The sequence below is a fragment of the Leptinotarsa decemlineata genome, unplaced genomic scaffold (assembly GCF_025532065.1).
Source record: "Leptinotarsa decemlineata unplaced genomic scaffold, Ldec_3_MD MMD2_P_RNA_scaffold_4, whole genome shotgun sequence".
Taxonomy (NCBI): domain Eukaryota; kingdom Metazoa; phylum Arthropoda; class Insecta; order Coleoptera; family Chrysomelidae; genus Leptinotarsa; species Leptinotarsa decemlineata.
The window spans coordinates 1,324,953-1,343,202 of record NW_027412531.1 but is presented as its reverse complement, the minus strand read 5'-3'; the positions used below and the strand labels follow the sequence as shown (position 1 = coordinate 1,343,202).

At 36.0% G+C, this 18,250-nt stretch overlaps 1 protein-coding gene across 1 annotated transcript in view; it reads right to left on the bottom strand.

Annotated features, from left to right (window-relative positions):
• Positions 1-2,907: 2,907 nt before the first annotated feature.
• The window catches only part of LOC111512982 (microfibril-associated glycoprotein 4), a 36,505-nt gene continuing 21,162 nt past the window's right edge, over positions 2,908-18,250 (bottom strand). Inside the window, exons 4-7 of the mRNA XM_074186639.1 lie at positions 17,636-17,742; positions 6,728-6,949; positions 3,890-4,120; positions 2,908-3,143 (exon numbers count right to left, since the gene is read on the bottom strand). Coding sequence (XP_074042740.1) covers positions 2,980-3,143; positions 3,890-4,120; positions 6,728-6,949; positions 17,636-17,742 — 724 coding nt within the window. The 3' untranslated portion in view covers positions 2,908-2,979. The remainder of the gene's footprint in view (positions 3,144-3,889; positions 4,121-6,727; positions 6,950-17,635; positions 17,743-18,250) is intronic.

Below are 18,250 nucleotides of genomic sequence, written 5' to 3'. Positions count from 1 at the left end.
GTTGATAATGTTTCATGGTGACTCTTATCATTTCGGACTCCCATTGTCTAATGAGATTCTACTATGCTTCGAAATCTATGAAAGAACAAGTGAAATAAGAATGAATTTAAAAAAATGTTTAAAATATGTTTTTTTCGTTAACCAGCTATCGCACTCCTACGAACGACAACCCTCAGAAGTCGAAACTTGTGCGAGCTAATAACTAACGAGGTTATAGATAGATAGATATGTTTATTCATCACTGAAGTTTTACAAGATACAGCATAAAAACTTGTCTCCCTAAAACTTATCGGACTAGTCAGACATACAACAAATACAATTAGTATAAAAATAAAAGCATAAGCTACCCTATACCAATTTATATATACTATGAACAGAATGCTAAGAACTCGTCCATTGAATAAAAGGCATTTGAACATAAAAGATCAAACAATTTTGATTTGAATTATTTGAAGCTCTCAATTTCACCCATTAGTGTGACTGTGTGATTATAGCAAATAATTCCCTGATACATATATGAATTCTGTCCCAGTGATAAGCGAGAGAATGGGAAACGTATACAATTAGCGTTGCGTGAACTATAATTGTGGATCATAAAACCCCTCTCATGGCTGAAGTGCCGTTTTTTTACCTCAAGAGTTATTAAATATATATAAGCATGAAAGAGTTAGAATTCTCAAACGAACAAAGATTTCTTCACAGCTCTCTCGAGGGTTGGCTCTCACCATACATCTTAAAATTCTTTTCTGTATTATAAACACCTTCTGTATTATAAACATCATTTAACGTGTGATTCCTAACACGAGTTGGACGATGGAGAGTGAAAATCGAGCGTTATGCCTGCGGCTTGAACCATCGATTCACACATCGCCCCACGTCGAACCGCCCGGCTACCGACCGAATTGCTGAAATACTAATTATATCAAGTAATAAAACATGAAATGAAAATACAGTAAAACGAATGTAATAATGAAGGTACAAAATGAAAATGATCACTGAGTGAAAATCGTCTTCGGGTGATGACTGAATTATTAACACGAGAGATTATAGGTCATTCGAGTGCTTTCACCTATACCCTCTTCCCTCTCTGCCATTCATCAATTTTGGCGGGAGCCGGCCACTTGGCGGGAGTTGGTCGTGTTCCGCTTGATTATAGGTTTCCATATGTTGCGTATCTCTACACTAGCTTTGCTAAATACGTTGTTGGACAACATAATAATAATAATCAGTCCTTGAAGGTGGTGGAAGAGTACACGCATGCTATCGGTATTAAATTCAGGATAGACAAATGTGCAATGGTCCATCTCAAAAGAGGACGATGCGGGGACTACGGAGAGGATGTGCAGCTCGTAGATGGGAGTATCCTACACCATCTGGATGCCGGAGAGACGTATACTTACCTCGGGGTGGAACAACGCCACTCACAAGAGGTAACAGCAGTGAAGAACTCTCTCCGCGGCAAGTAACAGCACAAACTTTGATAGATCTGGTCATCAGAACTGTCGGGAAAGAACAAAGTTGATGCAACAAATACGCTTGCCATTCCAATCTCACTCTACTCGTTTGAGTAGTGAAGTGGACTCGAGAGGAGCTGTATCAACTCGACGTGAAAAACCAAAAAATGATGCATCTCTATAGGAGTTTACATCCCAAATCGTCCGTTCCACGGTTGTACTTCCCCGGCAACAGGGAGGCCGTGGACTTTTGAGTTTGGACTATCTACATGACAGAATGGTACTGGATACAGCCTGTAAAGTCGTCAGGAGTTCGGATCCCCTTCTCTGCATGGTCCGTGACCATGAGAGAGTAGGAATTGGAGTATTTCTCCTCAGGGCAGCTGCTCGAGCAGCTGATGAGCTCAGTATAGTTTTCGACTCTGAACGAGGTGACCAAAACTCTATCACCGAGTTGAAACCCGTTCAGCGAAAAGCTCAGATAAAAACCGCAGAGATCACATTACTTCTGCAGAGACACAAGGATAAGCCACTGCATGAGGTCTTCTTCAATACCATTGGAGACCTTGGCTTATCAAAACACCTGACGTTTGCTTTTCTCAGGTCGAGTGGGCTGAAGTCGGAAACTGAGGGGTTCATCATGGCTTGCCAGGATGGTGTCTTCAACACCTTAGTCTACCGCAGTCGCGTGATGGGTATAGAGGTTCCTGACACAAGGTGCAGGGCCTGCCGCGAGGCGCGAGATAACGCGGTCTGAAGAGTGCTTGCTATATTACCACTCTTACGGTATTGACAAGACACCGGTATTACCCTACGCTCCGGGGGATATTGAATCCGTTGTGGGGAACGGGGGGTGCCGAATTTATTGGAACTATTGATGTAGTCCTTCTCGATCACCAGAGCAAGACGATATTTGTCGTGGAGTTTTCATCTCCTGGCGAGACGAATATCGTTAGAAAAGAGGAGGAATACAGAATAGTATAGATTTCATTCTCGTTGGTTTCATGAAATTTGAATTTTTGGTTATTCATCTTTGGAGTCAGAAAATTATTTATTGTGTCAACATCAGGTGTAGAGTTATTATTAGCAATATTGCCAAAAAATAGTTGATTTTTTCAACATCTGAAAGGTGTTCACGAATTATTATGAACATTGAGCTCAGCTAGTACCTTCCATAAACGTTTACTTTTCGATAAGCAATAGTTGAGATATTCCTGACTGTAAAACGAATAAAAATCAACTAAATGAACACTATGGATTTTGAATAGGTGTTAGCATTCTAACTGTGATTTATTTGTAGTACTATTGTAGACTGCTCAGGAGTATCGCAGATCTGTGAAAATAAAAAAATAAATTCAAAGAATTGGTATGTTGCAATCTATAAGTTGAATGTGGTTGAATGAAGAGTTTCAACGAGAAATTCAAAATTGGTTGTATAAAGAAAATGCAAACAAGTATATATATATTTTATTCAAATTCCATACAAATTCAAATTAATGAAGTATTGGACCTTCCTCATTCAGAATTAAACTGATCTAATCAACATCCTAGATTTGGCGTGAGAGTATTCATGATTTCGAAATGTGTGCCAATGTATTCCTTGATATTTATATTGGTCTGAAAGAACACTATTTCGGTATTTTCCATTGAGATCACTAGAGTGACAATCGGTATACCACCATGCACCACCTAGAAAATGTGAGAGATGGGATGAATGAAATATTGATCATTTTCACTACAATAAAACAATTTTATTCATTGAAAAATTTGGAATACGAAGTCAATTATCAGTATTTCTGAAGAAATAAACTTTGAACGTTCGGGCCAGTTTCGAATATACTTACACAGTAGGTTGAATGTACTGACACCTATCAGAAAATAACTAATCCCCTGGCTAATACCACGAAAGGCGTTGGATTATATCCGACAGGCGTCAGTGCAGCAATCTTCACAGCTCATTAGCCACTCATCAGTGCAAGATAGTGGCCATCATCGACCTAAAGTCAATGATATTCTATAATTGAAAATCGGAATTCTTTCAGATTATTTCATTTCTCTTTCTAAGTTGGAGCGAACAACAAAATGTCGCTCCATCTAGTGGACAAAGTTCTAACCAACTGCATATCCGAAATGTGCCCGATTCCTCTGAATAAGGAAGGAAAACTTTCTTATTAGTCAGGGGGCTATGCTTGAAACTGGCAGTAAACAAATCTAAAGAAACGAACTTTAAACGTATTTGTGTTCATGTTCATGTATTTGTGTTCATGTTCATGTATTTGTTCATGAATTTGTTTCAATTATATTTTCTTGAAACTAATTGTTCAACTGAAAAACACGGAAAGCTTGGAAAATGAAGTTGAGAGGTTTTCGACTCAACGGAGAAAAATATTATGAGTATGTTTTTTTTTCAATGAATGATGACATCCTGCACTCACTGAATAAAATAGCACAATTTCCTGCATTTTTGTCTTGGTCAAAATCTTTCGTTGTGAATTTTGCTCCCAAGTGTCCGACTAGTGAGTCGCCGGCATCTCCAGTAAAATCTTTCAATATCTTCAGTGGATATCCTTCTGCCTCAGACCCGATCGCAAATGTTTTATAGTGGGCATGAGCTTTCACATTGTCTCTATCGACTATTTCGACCAGTAACTCTGTACCTTCCGCAGCTGCAATGAGAGATATGTTTTAAAAAAAAAGTCAACACAGTAACAAAAAATATTTCACAATAGCTGGAGTTACTGAAAATTGGGAAACATGTTTTTCAATTTGTTTCATAGAAAGAAAATGAACACTCTTTGCCAACACTTCAGGTTACACAGAAAAATGACATCATCATCTCTGATTTAAATATAACACCCTATATATTTTCACATTTTTTTTCTTTGAAGGTGGTTGGCAATGATTCGTAGTGTATTTCATTAATTCGGACTTCCATTGTCTTATATGATATAAATCCCTAAAAGAATATATTAAAATGAAAAAGATTAGCTAAAAAATTACAATTATATTATGCCAAGGAAACTGAAATCACAATAAAATAAAATGAAAGCAACAATCAAAAATTGAACTAATAACAAGAATGGGAATTAAAAATCATTTACAAGAAATTAAAACTACAAATAAAAAAATTCCAAGCCAAGTTACTTCACGATGTTTCGATTGTTAGTATCCACAATCGTCTTCGGGTGATAACTGGACTTATTCCTTCGAAGTCTGACTACTCATAGGTCAATCGAGTGCTTTCTCTTTGCTTCATCGGTTTTAGCGAAATCTGACCGTTTGGCGAAAGTTGGTCGTGTTCCGCTTGATTAGAGGTTTTCATATGTTGCGTATCTCTTAGCTTGCTTGGCTGACTGCGTTGTTGGACAACATATATGCGGCTTTCTTGTGCTCGGCAATGCGAACATTCAATGGCCTCTTAGTTTCACCAATATATGATTCTCCGCACTCGTAGGGTATCCGGTAAATGCAGTTCTTGGAATCGCAGTCCGCGTTTGTTTTCGTGAGGCTGCTACGGTTAGTGTTCCCAGATCTGAAGCAGATTCTGATATTATACTTATACCCAGATCTTCTTATCCTTTTCGACAATCCTCTGATGTAGGGAAGTACAAGTACTGGTTGTGGCGGCTTCTCTTCTTTGTGAGGCTCTTGCTCTCTTTCAGCCAAAGTTTGTTCCATCATCACTTTGGAATAACCATTCTGTTGAAGGTCATTTTTGATAATTCCTAGTTTCTTTTCGAGACCTTCCTTTGTATTACAGAGCCCGAAACCACGATCTGCTAGAGTCTTGATGATTCCTCTCTTAGTCGATTGATGGTGGTTGGATTCCTGCTTCAGATTAGTGATGGGCTAATTCGAATTAAAAATAATCGATAATTCGATTATCATAATAATTCGAGATATTGAATCGATTATCAGGATAATTTGAATTAATTTTTATATTATTCGCAATCACAGATCACACGTTTGATACTATCGGCGGCTGACGTAAAAATGACTAATTTTTAAAGCGGTTATGTTTGCAAGTACGAATTGCAAATGGTATTAGAACTGCAACTACCTACTTTGGTTATTTGTCATATATATAAGTCAACCACTGATAGTTCCAGAGCCAATCGAGGATGGATAGAGGAATATTTGAATAATAATTCAGGAAGGATGAACAGGGTCGACATTAAGATATTTTCAAAAATATTGAAATTAAACTTTAATAAAAAATTCAAACATAAAACAGAATGAAAAGAATCAACAATAGATTAACAAATAAAACTTTTCAAATTAAATAAGTTCTCAATATAAAAATAAAATGAAACAGTCTAAGGCAGTTAAATGCGTAAATAAAAAATGTCTATTGAGTGATTCTCCTGCGCATTGCGAGTGATTTATAATTCGAATGATAATTCGATTATTCATACAATTCGATTACTAATAATTCGATTACCAAAATATTTCCATTATGCCCATCACTACTTCAGATACTGTCTTGTGTGAGTGGGTTTTCGATGTTTCCCATTTTGTCCTCTTCACCAATACGTCTAAGAATGGCAATTCGTTGTATACTTCCTCCTCCATTGTGAAAGTGATGGAAGGACTCACGTTGTTGATGTGCTTCAGGGAGGCATCTAGTTCAGTATTCCCATGGTTCCATATTATGAAGGTATCGCCCACGTATCTCAACCAAACTCGGGGCTTCTTCATATACATGATGATCCAATAACTGAACCTGAAAAAAAGTTCAGTGGTGCAGCCAGGAAACGAGTGAGTCGTCTCCTCAAGAGCAGGGTACCGTATAAAACTCCCTTGTACCGAATTCTTGAGCGGCTTCGTTAAGAAGCTGGGTTCACTTGGTCGAGTGTGAATGAGTGTGAGCCACAATAAACCCTTGCGGGTTACAGTGAAGGGTCGAATAGACCCACTCACCTCAATCACCTCAACCCACCAGGCATTGAAGAGGAGTTAGTACTCTGAAACTGGTTTGTCGGTGGTCATCTCGACCACATGAAATTAATTTCAGCTCTTCATATACAGGTAGTTATTTGCGACGTATCTTCCAAATGAATGACGTTGCACATGTGCCTGACGATTTCACTCCGGCTTTCTGCGCGGCATTAGCTGACTCAGTTTTTGTTTTTCCGTCTGGTATCTGCCACATATACCTACAAAGTCTGAGGTTCACACGAGAAGCAAGGACTTGGTACTTTCATTGGAACTTGGGATATATTTTCATTTTTTCATCGAATCACAAGTAGAAAAAATCATGGAAACTATCTTACCCGTTGAAAGATATATATTTTCAAGACCCAGCCAGAATTCTCCTCTAAGGTTTCCAAATCCGAATTTATACTCTCGCCATCCCAAATAGAAGTCTTGAGAACCATCAAATCGTTTTTGTATATGTGTCCATCCTCCACCCATAGTTTCCATATCACATAAAACCATAAACGGTTTTTCAGACATTTTGGGTTGAACTTCGTATATTCCAGAAATGTTGTTTCCTGAAATTAGTGTAAGAAAAGAAACAGTTCGATTCATATCAGAAGACGAAACAAAATAAATTATGAAAGTCAACTCTCGATGTAAGTCGGAATGACAGAAAACTCCAGCCCGTATCCACTTGAAACGAATAATTTCCTGTTTTTTACCTGAAATGAACGAAGTCCTGTTGCGAAGCTGAGCTCTGACATCGACCGCCGAATCTGAAATCGCTTACTGTGTCTCTATGTAGTTTCCACTACACCGTAACTAGATGAAATTAGAGTTTAAAAAAGCATTCGTGAGTATGATATACTCATGGTTGTTGTTTAAGGATAATCGAATTCAAAAATGCTTTCGTGTTTCAGCCTATCACTACTGATGGCAAGTCAAAATTGTGGTGACTGATGTTGGATCATAACACTGGTCAACAGTGGTTTTGTTGCTTTTGATTTGGAAGTTGTTTAGAGAACCTCTATGGCAACAATTCACAAAACTGTGGATTTTTTTGAAAGACTGAGGGATTGTGTTTCTTAAGGGTGCGACAGCTGGTTAACGGAAAAAACAAATTTTGAACAGATTCAAATCATCATTTTTGTATTTCTTTCAATCAGTAAAAATGAGGAAGACAAAACAAGTTGATTCTTGAATATTAACTCTTCATTGAAAATGAGCATTGAATATTTCGTTCAAATGGTCAATTAACATTCAGAAAAGTTCACGAAAAACAAAATTCATTCTGAACTTCAGAAAACTCCCTTTTTTGCTCATTTTTTGGAACAATCTCTATTCGAAGTCCAGCAATAATCTGCCATCATATGACGGTCCCATTCATCCCGATACTTTCCTTTCATTACTTTTAGATCCTAACGAAAGCGCTCTTCTTGTTCCTAAATATAGTTTTTCACACCATCAGAAAATCTATCCAGATGACTGTGAAGAGAGTGTGACTTCATGCCCATATTTGCTCCCGAAAATTCAAAGCGTTCCAACATCTTTGGCGTTTTTTAATTTACTTTGGTGCTGCATAGTTTACTGGATAATTTCCTAACGCCAAACTCCAAACTTCACTTTCAGAAACAGTCATAATTTTCATGAATTTTGAATCTTTCATTGATTTCCGGATTGGAGGGGCTTCAGATATCCCGGTTTTCTACTTTCCATACTCTGCATAGAAATTGTATCCTAAATGTATTCAGAGCACTCACCTTCCGTGTTCAATGCTTCAACGAATTGCTTCATCATACCTAATTCGATATGTATTGGCGAAAGTATGATATTTTATCTATTCAACAATGGCTCTATATTGGCTTCACCAGTTTAGGATCGTCTAAGAGAGGACCATACATATTGTTCCTAGTAAACGTGCTTCGCACATAAAAATGAAGCGAGGATATTTTGTGTATCACCGGCCTATATTGATGTTTGTGATCAATATTTTCCAGAATCGATTTAATATTTTGATATTCTTCTTTAAGATTTAATGAATGGGCAGTTGGTATTTATGCAAATTCATTTTCATTGTGCAGCAGAACATAGTTTAACTCTTTTTGCAGTTATCAATGAAGAGTCGCTAATCAGTAGTTTCATATTCCTTCTAACCCTTGTCTGGAAGAAATTTGAGATCTTATTCATTTTTACTGTAATATGGTAATATCCCACTTTCTCGTGTTTTGTATGCTGTAATAGTGAAATGAGTTTTTTTTTTATCTTATTCGTGATGTTCTAATGCTATTGTGAAAGAAAGTATATGGCTTTCTACTTAAAAAAAAGTGGTAATCTTCCAAAGAGAAAATGAATTCTAAACGAAGATGTGAAACATCAAAATTATTTTGTACAAGAAGCATGCATAAAAAACAGATAAAGACAGGAACTAATATGGCCTAGTGTCAAAACATTTTTTTCTGAACAAGATGATTGTTTATTCAATGAATATTTATTTTTACCAATAACAAAAATTAAAAATTCAATCAGTGACTTCGATAATAGTTATATTCTATGTTGCCTCTGACGGTATTACTGTGACAATTGATCTATGATGACTGAAGTATGTTACAAAAGTATTGGACATAATATTATCAAGATATCTAATAAATACTGCATTTATTGTTGTTCCATTTTTGGTAGTAGGTTCTTTTGGATTGTTGTTGAATTTGCAATTGGAATTCTCCTTGGAGGAACGTAATCAATGGCAATGATGGCTAATTTTGAAATACAATTTTATCTGTTCTTATGAAATCAATTCTTCGAGTAAAAGTTTATTTTTCATGAGAATGAAATTAAAATTACTCAATATTGAATTTATTGGAGCCTCTGGAGACACCCTACATTTTGTTTTATAAGGGAGAGGACATTGTTAGTTCAAGATCTTCAGATGATGTGGTGCTGCAGGTTTTTCCAGGTTTTCCTGCAGCTGAAAAAGCAAATGCGCCACTGGAATCAATGAAGTCGCCCCGGAGCGCCAATTAATTTTTATTGTTGTTTTTATTTTATTTTTATCATAGTCTTAATAATTGATATGAGAATATTATATTTCATGGAAATTGTGTTAATTCCAATCTACCAAACAGAACAAAAATACGCGAGCTCAATGCTTAGATATATGCACACTTCAATTATAATATTTGAAAATATAAATAATTCACTGGTGACTTGATAGTGTGTAGTAGTGTGATTTTGCTTTATTTGCAGTGGGCTGCAAATAAAGCAGAAAAATCAGGAGTCTATAAATTATCGTGTGTATCATGCCCGATGTTTTATATAGGCCAAACTGGTAGAACGTTCAAAACTCGCATAAAGGAACACAAATATAATTTTCAGAACGGAAAAATAAATTCCACATATGCCAGTAATCTAATCTCAGAGGGACATGAGTTCAACCATGAATACGTACCCCGTCATTTCCAGAAGAAAGGTAGAAACTTAACCTATTGTAGAGTATGGAAATAAACAAATTCAAAAACTCTCATCATCTTATGAGCGATCAAACTGAATTGGATAATTCGCCATTATTGAATATGTTCATTCGCAGGTGAAAATAGTTAGGTATATTTAAATCTGGTAGACTTACAGGTAGACTTTCGAAAAATGTATTGGTACCTGACTTTTTCAGGTATATTTTTCCAGGTAGATTTATAACTTAGGTAGACGAATAGGTACTAGGTTATAGTATATAAGGTTGTAATTTAGAAGTAACTCTCAGTTATGCTTGAAGAAGCTATTGTATAGCTAAACACTTGTCGCGATTTTTGTAAAACCCTTATAGTGAAAATCATAAAATAAACTCTATTGATTAGTTTTGTAAACTGAATCACATACAACAAGTACACATGAGCGGTTTCTGTATCCGATTAGGGAGAAACACATATTCCATTGAATCATCCCATAAACGAAAACCTTTCGATATCGCAATTATGATTCAACGTCTCAGCTTCCCATGACCGACGTGACGGCAGCTCGACAAAATAATCTCCATCGGGTGATCAATTTTTACTTCCTTCCTGACAAGAGCAACACTCTCGACACCTTCTTCACTTCATGAACAATCTGCAAAGCAAAATCATTGCTTGAATTGCAAAGGCAAATTATATTCATCATATCAGGAAAAGACCTCAGCTTTTCCCTACTTTCCATTTTTTCGATTCGCATGCCTTCACCAGCGACTTCTCTCCCAGGTATTTTCAATGTTCAAAGAAGAACCTGCGATGAAAAATATCTCTAGTACACGTCAAAGGTTATCGAACTCCTTGTCCAGAGCCGCACTAGGAATCAAAATGTCGTCGAGATAAACTAGGGCAATTGTATCCTTCAGAATACCGAGGGCAAATTTAACCGCTTTCTGAAATACAGTCGGTGCATTGGCAAGCCCGAATGGCATCCGCAGATATTCAGAGTAGCCGTACGAGTGACCTGATGAATGCATTGTCATGAATGAATACGCACATTAGTAAGCACAGGACTGCCAAACGGTGATTCACTTGATATTATCAAATATTCTATAATTTCTCGAACTGCCTTCCTTTCATTGGTAGTCAGGTGATAGAGAGTACGAGTGACAATAATGTCTTCTCTGAGTGTATTTTCAGGTTTATGTTATTGACAGCTCCTACTTTATTTCCAGTTATATTGATATCTGCAAAATCTCGAAGAATTACTTGTAGATCACTGCGAAACTTGCAGAAACATCGACTTCAGACAACTCAGAACTGAATCCCTCAGAAATTCTATGAATGCCTAGTAACTTGCGAGGTATGATACGAGATCCTGAATAATCTGTTATGGGTATAAGTCTCTGATCTTCAAAAATATTTTGTTGAATTAAAATACTTCTATCAGGATAATCATCGGCGATGAAAACAATACTCACTGGAAAATCAGTACCAGAAATGTTTGTACAACCTGTAAATTCTTTACTAGCCTTCAATGGTGACTGTCGTGAGGCCCTTTGAGATTATGCTACATGGAATAACTTTACTTTCAAAGAAATGTGAAAATATATCAGAAATCAGCGATGAATCAGCTCCAGTATTAATCAAAGCCCAGAACTGGTGGCCATCAATAGCTACTTTCGTTGAACCTACAGGCTGTTGGACCACTGTACTGATATTATTATTGTCCCATTTCTCAATTGCAGCTTTGGTGGAACAAATTGAAACATTGTTGGAACTTTATGATGAAGTTGGCACTTCATGTTGACTGGTAGAGAAACTTCAGTTGATATATGATGGTTGTGGATTTTTAGCACGACAATTTGCCTTCATATGTCCCATCTTGACACATTGATGACATTTCATAGACTCTTCAGCAGATCCACTTGTTCTTCTGTCAGGAAAAGGGTATTTCCTCATAAGTGAGACAACGTTGCGTACAGTAATTTTTTCTTGTAGGTATATCTTCGATACGGAGAGGTTTCACAAAGGATGACAGAAATACCAATAACTCAGAAATAGTACGACAGTTAGCATTCATAGCAGCATTGCGTGTTACAGGTTCAGATATTCCATAAACGATGGATTCTACTAAGTCAATCTTACACTATTTTGGCGTACACTTTTTAAAATTGCTGATTTTTCATGTACAAACGATTGATAGGTGTTTACCAAAGCATTGCATCTTCTAATATTCGACCAAGTTTTCGTTCTGGTGGAAAAGCTTTGATAAAATGAATATAAAAAGTTTCCCGGTCTCTGTTATAAGGATTCCAAAGTTCAAAACATCTTTTTGCCACGTTCAGTGGAAATCGACCAATTCTTGATAATGTTTGAACATTAGATCAGCATCTTTCAATTTCAAATGTTCAAAGCTTTAACCAGTCCAGCCAAAAGTGTTCGAGTCGAATCTCCCTACATAAAAGTCATTTCCACAATTATCCACAAACATCAAAACCAAAAGAACGATCTTCGTGAGGTATTTTTCGTTTGCGTAAAGCACCGTAACACAACACTGTTATTTTTATATTCAAACAACATAGCTTGCGAGTTCACTGTGAGGGTTAGGCACAATCCCACTTCTGATGAAAAAAACAAATACTAGTCGCACTTTGAATAACACCTTTCATACCCTTTCACAAAAACTAAATCACATACAACGAGTAAACTTGAGCGGCTTCTGTATCCAAGCATGGAGAAATACATTATGTAGGTATGCATAATCTCCATAATGCATAATTCCATTGAATAATTCCAAAAACGAAAACCTTCCGATATCTCAATTACGATTCAATATATCAGCTTCCCCTGACCGGGGGTGGCTCGACAAAATATTCCTCATCGGGTGATTCATTCTTAGACTATCATATAGCGTGGCGATCGGTTATACGTGCAGCTATACATGCTTCCCATCAATACAAAAAAATTCAAACCAAGGTACTTCACAACGTTTCTATTATCAGTATCCACAGTCGTTTTAGGCCGATGACTGGACTATTCCTATGGACTATGAAGGTGTCGTCAACTTTTCTCAACTAGACTCGATGTTTCTTGTGGGCTTCTTCAACGGCCAGAGTTTGAAACCACTGCATATGTTGGCTATAACTGTAGGAAGTGGCGATCCCATTGACAGTTTCTCGTCCTTCGTAAATAATTCGTACTTCAGTTGGAAATAACAGTTTCGTACACAGCATTCTAGTAATTCCATGATTACTTCTATAGGTAAGTTCGCTCAATATTCTGAGACAGCTGTATCCTAGTCGTGATTTGCTATCTACTAAAATGAAACTTGAGTTGTGCGAATCACTGGTAATATCTAAATTATCATATTGTGACAGTATTTATGGTCCAGCACTTCTACAGGCTGACTACAAAAAATTCAAAATTCCTGTTTACGTTTTTCTCATGGAATACGTAAATTTGAACATATCAGTATGAAATTCAAAGAAACAGGATGGCTCGAATTAGATAACTGTCGAAAACTCCATTTACTTACCTTGACACACAAAGTTATAACGTCTGATAAACTTACGTATCTCCTCAATAAACTTACTATGTTCAAAAACCTCAATAGGTGAACACAAGGAAACATGAATATGCTAGTTATTCCCAAACACTCAACTGCACTCTACCAACGTTCTTTTTCATATTCTGCACCTAAATTCTATAACACTCTTCTCAAGGAGTTTTGGAACTTCTCTTTATACAATTTCAAGAAGAAATTGAAAATCTTAGAGTTGCTTCTAAGACGGACCTGTATATGATTATTGTTTACGCTAGGGTTATAAATGAATGTTAATAAGTGTTCACTAAGGTGACAATATTTTACAAAAATTCAGGCACATATTTATTTATATTTATATTTAGAATTGAATTATTACTTTTTTTTATATTTAACCCATAACAGACTGGCGTTGCCATATGGCAATGCTTATCTACCTGACATCTATACTGTTTTTTGAAAAGAACATAATCCATTTTTACAGTTTTCTGCTATGGTGCAGTTCACGAATTGTTTACGTTACTTCTAAATAGGAGTAGATGACTCTGGCATGCTTCTTTCCCTTAGTGTGATTGAATATTCTAGCGTGTTATATTTGCTGACTGCAAAATGGATATAAACTTCATGTAGGTACAACAAAATATCTTCTGTTATGGTCTATAGTAGCATGCAAATCTAAATAAATGATGATTTTCCAAACAAATAGCACTTTTGACTGAAATATACCGTTAATTAGATATTTAGTTGATTCCTAACCTCAGAATTGCCATATGGCAATGCTAGGCTTCACAGGCTGCATGTTTATATGATGTTCCTTTTTGTTGTTAGAGATGGGTTAACTCTGGAAGAAGCATTGCAAATGGCTTATTCAGACGACCTCGATGTTCGAAACATCTTTATTGAACCGCCAGATGTGAATGAATTGACTGATGAAGATTCTGGCGAGGAGGATGAAGGAGGGCTTGTTGACAATTTGTCAAGAAATCAACTGAAGGCATCCGCTCAGTTAGAAGTTTTTCAAAACGATTTCCTCGAAGATGACGAACCAATTACTCTCGACGAATATAATGAGGGGATGCGCGAAAATTTTGTAGAAGGAAACAATCGAGAAGAAACTGTTTTCACGCAAGCAGAAAAAGTTGATTATGTCAAAATTGAATGGATTGAAGGTGATCTTATAATGACGGCGAAAGAATTTCCTAAGGGAAATTATGAGAATTTCAAAACTTTCACGCCTGTCGAAATGTTCGGGCTGTTCTTTGATGATGACATGATTGATTTTTTCTTGGAAGAAACGACAAGATATGCCCTTTTCAAAAATCATCCCAATCTCCAAATAACTCGAGAGGAAATGCGGTGTTTTCTCCCAATCCTAATATTGTCTGGATATAACTGGATGCCAGGCAAAAAATTATTTTGGGATACTGCTGGAGATTTGGGCAACCAATTGCTTATAGAGGCAATGAGAAGAGATCGGTTTTCGACAATTTGGAAATATTTCCATTTAGCAAATAATTATTATTTGCTATCGATCAATCCGATAAGTACTACAAATTGCGACCACTCGTAGAAAAATTGCAAGCCAAATTTTTGAAATATGACGTACCCGAGAGAGATTTGAATTACGATGAATCCATGGTAAAATATTTTGGTAGGCATTCATGTAAACAATTTATAAAGGGAAAACCAATACGTTTTGGGTACAAGGTTTGGTGTATCAATGGTACAAGCGGATATCTTGCGAATTTCATGATATATCAAGGAAAGGATCCAAAATATAATGACAATTATAATGCGGTGTTTGGAACTTCTTCTGCACCATTTGTCACATTATTGAACGAGATGCCTGAGGAGAAACGAAATCTACGATATTCTCTATTTTGTGATAACCTCTTCACTAGTTTCCATCTATTGACTCACCTCAAACAAATGGGATAAGATGCAACAGGCACAATTAGAGAAAACTCTAATTTCGAAAAAAGCTATCAAAAAGAAGAACAGGGGAGAAGTCGGTTATGTATTGGATAAGCAAAATGGAATTATATTGGTGAGGTGGGTTGATAACAATGTGGTAACTGTTGCATCTACTTCTGATGGAGTATCTCCAATGGGCAGCGTCAAACGATATTCCAAGGTAGAAAAGAAAAACATTAACATCCGAAGACCTTGTGTGATTGGAAAATACAATTCATCAATGGGTGGCACAAACTTGATGGATGAGAACATTTCCCGTTATAGAATTGGATTACGATCAAAAAAATGGTGGTGGTGTCTCTTCACCTGGTTAATAGATGCCACTTTACAAAACGCTTGGATTTTACATAAGAAAGCAGGAAATAATTTGACTCATCTGCAATTCAGGAGAGAGATTGTCAAAGCATACCTCATAAAATATCGCAATCTTCGGAAACCTGGTGGCAGGCCATCAAGCAGTGCATCAAGTAGATCTTTTAGCCGTATTTCTGATGACATAAGATTTGATAATGTGGGACATGATCTGACTTTTGTACCAAATAATAAGAAAAAAAATTGTGCTGGTGAACAATGTAAGTCAATTATGAGAACAATGTGTATCAAATGTGGCGTAGGGCTTTGCCTAAAATGCAATTTATTGTTCCATACCCGTTTGTAAATCTTCCTGACAATTCTGACATTTTTTCAATGAAAACATTTCATTCAAGTCGTTATTTTACTAATTCTGCACCAGAAGACCACATCCACCCATTGCAATGCCTAGCATTGCCATATGGCAACCAGCAATATTTTGAAGAAAAATGCATATTTCAATAATTGGTTGTCACTTTCTTGATCACTAGAATTAATTGAAGCACTTTCACTTGAAATTATAATTTTTTCGAAAAACAAGAAAACTCCGTCCCTGATGGGTTAAATTTATTTGAAAATTTAATTTTTATTTTCTTTGTACTTTTATATTTTATACTCACACGAATATAAACTGTTCTGGAAATGAGTATTTTTGATTTCATATACGCTAATACTCAAATTTTATTTTTATATTTTTCTATAATTCACTTATATTTTTATAGTCTTCTATGATTCACCTATATTTTTCGTTTTTTTTTCGCTAGGTTAAGTTGAAAAGCAGCCTAGGCTGATACTTCACCTTTTCATTGACCCTTAATTATTGTTTTAAATTTTTGTATTTCATTTTTTATATTATGTCGACGAATAAAGACGATTATTATTATTATTTTTTTTACCGTAGTGTGCGCTGGTCAGGCCCTATCCCCCGAAGCCCCGATACATTCGGGAGGGCGCGCCAGCATAATCAACCAATGACCACTCCCCACACCGTGGGGTAAGTGATCATTGGGTCCGAGAATCATGTGCCCTGAGCAAACGCAGTGAGCCAAGAATGACTGCCTTCTGCATCTGTGCGGCTAAGATTTCTGCCTTAGTGCGGCAAGCCGGTATAATTATTATTATTATTATTATTATATCTTCCAGGTTCTCATCTTCGGATAGCTAACAATCGAAATGTAACTTGAGTTGAAATCGTAATTCTTGACTATTTCATTAGTTTCAATGTATTTTCATTTCACGTTTTACTGCCTGATATAATTGATATTTCAGCTGTCCATTTAATTTTTTTTGTTCTTTCATAGACTTCAAATCATATTAGGATCATATCAGACGATGAAATACAGAGTGAAATATCAATTTTGCACCAAAAAACTAAATACAATTTAAACCATTTTCAACGAGCATCGATATACTAGTTCGAATAATAAATTGGACTGAATTTTGCATTGGAATATTATTATTTTAGTAATATGAGGAAGGCGCCTGAGGTGTATGTGAGATACTAGAACTCTTCATGAGGCTAGAACCTTAAAAAAAAATTTTTTATCGTTCTGTCACGTGGGGGGGTGTGGTTTCAAATCTGAATATTGTTTTCAAACCCAAACAACTTTTTCAAACAAACCTTTTCAATAATTTCGAAAATAAGAGTAGTTTCCTCTCAATCAAAATTTCTATTTTTTGTTCTCCCTGTACGTCGTTCGGAAATTTGAAATTTCCACAACTCGAATTCAAGTTTCCGGCAAGCACCACTTTTTATCAAGAATAAAATTTTCTGACAAATGGATAGTGAAAAAATAAGTCTGCAGTATATTTGTTACGCTTCAATGGTATACTCGTATATTCGTGAAATTTTCACAAATAACCTCCATCATTTTATATTACACACAATATTTTCGTTTCAAAATTTCTTTCACATTATTGAGCTTATACTATATCAAGTAAATCATTTTCCTCACCATTCTTTTGTATCTCCTTACAACTTCTTGGGAGAGGTTTTTCAATCTCATGTTGGTAACACAGAGGCGATTTATCTGTTCCTACCAAAAATTTGCAATTCGGAGACCTGAAAAACCGAAAACTTTATTAAGTTATGATCAACTCGTCAACAGCACTGATAGTTTCCTAAACAGTTCAGCATCACATAGGTATGCCTCACAAAACGGGGCAATTATTATAAAGAAACGTAGAAGCATTTCACTAGTTCGGACTTCCATTGTCTACTATAAAAAATGTTTTGAAATCCCTGAAACAAGTAAAAAAGAATAATTAAAAAAGAATAGTTGAAAATAACAATTATATTAAGCAACAATAAACCTTAAATGAAATGATAGTGAAATAATCTACAAGTAAAAATATAATAATTGAATAAATAAAAATTGAAGGAATGCAAAAAAGAAAATAATAAAAAATAAAAAAGTGTAGAGATTCCAAGTCACGTTAGTTCACGACGTTTCGATTGTTGGTATCTACAATCGTCTTCGGGTGATGACTGGACTGATTCCTCCGAGAGATGACCATTTTATAGGTCGTTGAAATACTTTCACTTTCTCTACTTTCCATTTTCCGCTTCA